The 4,778-nt window shown below is 35.0% G+C and overlaps 1 protein-coding gene across 1 annotated transcript in view; it reads left to right on the top strand.

Annotated features, from left to right (window-relative positions):
* Positions 1-7: 7 nt before the first annotated feature.
* Positions 8-4,778, top strand: part of LOC104917252 (nipped-B-like protein) — a gene marked incomplete at its 3' end in the record, with an annotated part of 4,998 nt that continues 227 nt past the window's right edge. Inside the window, exons 1-4 of the mRNA XM_010728454.1 lie at positions 8-149; positions 1,346-1,480; positions 2,926-3,024; positions 4,091-4,144. Of these exons, the coding sequence (XP_010726756.1) occupies positions 9-149; positions 1,346-1,480; positions 2,926-3,024; positions 4,091-4,144 (429 nt within the window). The remainder of the gene's footprint in view (positions 150-1,345; positions 1,481-2,925; positions 3,025-4,090; positions 4,145-4,778) is intronic.

Raw genomic sequence — 4,778 nt, 5'->3', positions numbered from 1 at the left:
AGCTGGATATGCAACGAGGTGTTCATGGACGATTAATGGATTACTCCACTAGCGTACGAGAAGCAGCTGTAGAGCTGCTTGGCCGATTTGTGCTCTGTCGTCCTCAGCTTGCTGAGCAGTATTATGACATGCTGATTGAAAGAATATTGGTATGGTGACCTGTGATAAAGTAAATGGCATTGGGAAACTTGTTTTCAGCAGTTTATATAATTAAGAATATGGAATTATCACCCCAAAGTAAATTGTACTTTATTGTTTTCAGTGAGGAGCATCATCTTTCTAAGACCAACCCTGTAAAACACATCACTTGTTTCCAATGAGACTTCTTTATGTCAGAAAGTAAACATGCAAAGAAATGTACCTTGGCAGAACCAGGATTATGTTCCTTTTTTATTCCACTGTTAAGGCACAAATTAGGTGAAATGGGTTATTCCACGTTTGAAGTTTGAGATGTAGATCTCTGAAGGCAATTGGGGACAATGAAGAAACATCTACAGCACAGTAATTTAAATTTGCCATTTGTAATCCAAAAGATAAAAGAGAAAACTACTTTTGTGTGTGTGTGTGTGTGTGTGTGTGTGTGTGTGTGTGTTATGTTCTAGCATTTTAAAAGATTTCCTGTTAGATTTTTTTTCACTAAATAGTTTTTTGTCTGGACATTCAGATAAAATACAATGTTAATTTAAGTAGAAGACAACACTTGCTTTTAGGATTCATGTTATATAGGTTTTTAGTCAAATGCTACTCATTTGCTATAGTTACAGGATAAAACGTTTCTGAAGGGGCGTTTAGAGATGGGTAGTTTCATATGGTTATAAAGCATACATATAAAATAATTCATCCGGACATTCACATTAAACATGTTTTGAGTAAGATTATATGAAGTGAAGCTCCTCATCCATCTCCTTAGATGAAGGCTAGGAAAATGGAGACAAATTGTTGCACAGGGCTTATGCATAATCTTCATTCTGAGGCTTTGAAGTATTACTGTCCAGATCTGCAAAGGCTCTTGTGTGTTCCAACAAAGAAGCTAAAACATCATTGCATCTAGCTTGTAAGCTCTTGAAGTGGAATTATACATTTGCAACATCATGAGCTCTTAAATCAGAGGGTATAAGTGGAGGAAGCATTTCAGCATTTGGGGCACTCAGCCAGGCTTTTAGAATTGTTGCAAATAAAGTGGCAAGAGTTACATTGACCTTTCATATAAATGCACTCCAGAATATTTTAGCTGCTTCTTTTAAATATATTTTGTACGTTGGATTCAAATATTAGTTCACATAATGCACATTATTTCATGTGTTGGATTTGTTTTCAAGAGTTGTGATGGTTTTTCTCCTCACAGGATACTGGTATCAGTGTCAGAAAAAGAGTGATAAAGATACTTAGGGATATCTGCATTGAACAACCAACATTTCCCAAAATTACAGAGATGTGTGTGAAAATGATTCGGAGAGTCAATGATGAAGAAGGCATTAAGGTATAATAAAAAATTTCCTTTGGTATTTTAATTACCAGTGTTTTAGTGTTTCTATATTTTCACACACAAAAAAAAAAAAAGCCCACATTGCTTCTTTGTAAGGTTTGAGTTTTATTTACTTTTAATTTTTGAGATATTTAGTATCTTGAATTTAAATGCTCACTTGTTTTTGTTTCTCTTGTTTTCTGCAAGTTTTTGCTGTCGATCAAAAGATTTTCTTTTTGAGAGGTATATTCTAGAGTTTTTTTTCCTGCTTGCAAGCATTGTCTGATACTTCTCTAAGTAAAGCTGGAATATAAAAACCCCTTCTGCAAACAAAATAAGCTTTAAGTCAAAATGAAGTGTTTGACATTACTATATAACAGATATCTAAGTTCTACATATAAAACATGAAGTATTTGTGTGCTTTTTGGTATTTCTGAACATTTAATGAATCATTTTATCATTTACTGATGTGATCAAATTCTGTTCTTCATGCAATGTGTATGCAGAAGGGTGCAAAACTAAGATTATATGATAAATCGTAAACCTGACACTGATGTTTTTGTTTGATTCAACAAAAATAATTTAAAAAATATCTGGGTAATTAAGAATATACCTGTAATGATTTTGTGTCACGCTTTCAGTGGGATTTGAAATCTGCACCTTTAAAGCTGCAGCATATATTTTTACCACTTGAGATGTGTTAATGCCAAATGGCTTTCAGTGAAGACTGTTAATCAAGACACAGTATCTGAGGTGCTGGAAGCTGGATGTAATGTGCTGTTATGAAAGGAGGATGACCTTGTTTTTAATCCCCTTCTTTCCCTTGCCTTTCCAACAACCTCAGTCTCTACAATGCATTTTCTATATTTCCATGGTTGAGGAGAGATTCTTATAACCGTATGCTTTATAAGCAGTGTAGGAATAGTGTAGTACACTTTGATTCTATTCCACCTTTTTCACTATCCAAAAACATTGGAAGGGAGCCTAATTCTTAAGTTTGGCTGTAAAGACTTGGGTTCTCTCCCATACCTTCTCACAGCTTCTGAAAGCTCCCAAGTAATCTACCACTGCTGCTAATTCTGCTATACAAGTCACAATCTTGCATTCAGTTGTAATTTCCTCAGGGTACTATGTTTTCCTCATGAATGCAAACTAGTGCAGGAAAATTGTAATTCCATTTTCTGTAGCATCAGTTCCCAGTGATCATTTGGTACTTTACTTGTTTAGAAACCAGTATAACTCTTGTAATAGTAGATCTGTGTCTGTCTCAGGTAATATTCTCTGCAACCATCTTAGTTTGAATAATTCCTCATGAATTATTCAAAAGTTTTTTCCTGCAGGTTTTTTGTTTCTAGACTACATCTACAACGTATATTGTATGGATATATTAGAGATAACACCTTCGTGCCAAGATAAGCTTGCTTATTTGTGCTAACGATGTTGGTTTTTTTTCCATTCAGAAATTAGTAAATGAGACTTTCCAGAAGCTCTGGTTCACTCCAACTCCCCATCATGACAAAGAAGCAATGACCAGGAAAATACTAAACATCACTGATGTGGTACATTATACAGATTTCAATTAGTTTGCATGCAAAACGTGATTATATTTTTAGTATCTTTAAAATATTGTCTGTAGTCTTTTAGAAAGCAAAAAATATTCAAGTATCTTATTTAGCAGGTGGTTTTCTTCATATATCTCCTGGCATTGAATATATGCTAGAATTATACTAGAATTATTCATCTGATGGAACAAGCTTTGGAAAACTTTAAATGATCAATAATATGCTGGCAATTATAACTGGGATCACATTATGTTCAAGCAAATGCTAGTAGCAGCGTATACTTAAGTCTAGCTAAGAAATCTCTTTTAAGAAAAAATTCTTCAAACAATTGATAATATTTATTTTGAAGGATTAATAAGCTTTTTTAACAAGTACAGGGTCACCTAGAGTAAACTAATATCTGCATAATATACTTTATAAGAGCAGTGAATTAAACAGCATGTCTCAAAAATCTGTTTTAAATAAAATCCTTATACATTTGTAGTGAAAGTGTTCTGTGTAAAATCACTGTGCTTAGGTGTTTTAATATCAGTGTACTGAAGATGTAAAGATCAAACAAGTACTTGCTTTACTACTTAAAATTGTTTAATCTCTATCCTGCTTTTCAATATTTTTACTAAATGATAGTGTAGTATGCATTTTTCCAGACTGAAAAGTCAGTCAATTTGACTTCAGCTTAACTTAGTTCTCCTGCTAATTCCACTTTAGAGCACCTGTGAGCTGATCTTGATCTATGATGAGAGTTAAGGATTGATTTGGTTATATAATCTGTATAACATGTTGTACTAAAAAAAAAAATAATTTTGCAGTGGTCAGTAAAATATGTAGGCCTTGTGTTGTATGGAATATCAATTCTGGAACTGCTTAAATGAGGAGAATGTTGTTTGTTTTTGTTTTTTTTTTTTCAAATGCAGGGAATGGTTTCTATTTTCCAAAAGTATAAAATCATTGTACTGAATGCATACAAAAATATGCATGTTTTCTATTCTTTAAAGATGAAATCTGCATTGAAGTAATATTCAAATTCCTTTGTTAACCCGTTTATTCTCAATACTGCTTTTAGGTTGCAGCTTGTAGAGATACAGGGTATGATTGGTTTGAACAGCTTCTTCAAAATGTAAGTAACAAATTTGTAATATATGACACAATTGTTATAAGAATATTAACAATTCTTTTCATGCTAAAACACACTGAAGGAGGACTGCTGTGTGGAAGACTTCCTGACGCAGCTGGTAAGAGAGCCTACCAGGGGAGGTGCCCCATAAGATATGCTGTTCACAAACAGAGAAGGACTGGTGGTAGATATGGAGGTCGGGAGGTGTCTTCAGAAGGGTGACCACAAAATGACAGAGTTCTCAATTCTTGGTGAAGTCAGAAAGGGGGCCAGCAAAACTTCTACCTTGGACTTCTGGAGGATGGACTTTGAACTGTTCAGGACCCTGGTAGGGAGGGTCCCTTGGGATTCAGTCTTGAAGGGTAAAGGGGTCAGGAAGGCTGGTCGCTCATCAAGAAGGAAATCTTAAAGGTGCAGGAGCAGGCTATCCCCCTGTGCTTCAAGATGAGCTGGCAGGGAAGAAGACCAGCATGGATGAACAGGGATCTTTTCCTGAGGCTCCAGGAGAAAATGAGAATCTACCTCCTGTGGAAGAAGGGATGGGCAACTCAGGGAGAGTACAAAGAAGTTGTTAGGATATGCAGGGAGAAAATTAGAAAGGCAAAAGCCCAGCTTGAACTCAATTTGACCGTTGGGT

Source organism: Meleagris gallopavo, unplaced genomic scaffold (genome assembly GCF_000146605.3).
Source record: "Meleagris gallopavo isolate NT-WF06-2002-E0010 breed Aviagen turkey brand Nicholas breeding stock unplaced genomic scaffold, Turkey_5.1 ChrUn_random_7180001958037, whole genome shotgun sequence".
Classification (NCBI taxonomy): Eukaryota; Metazoa; Chordata; class Aves; order Galliformes; family Phasianidae; genus Meleagris; species Meleagris gallopavo.
Note: the sequence above shows the minus strand (reverse complement) of the source record. Positions and strands in the feature narration are given on the sequence as shown.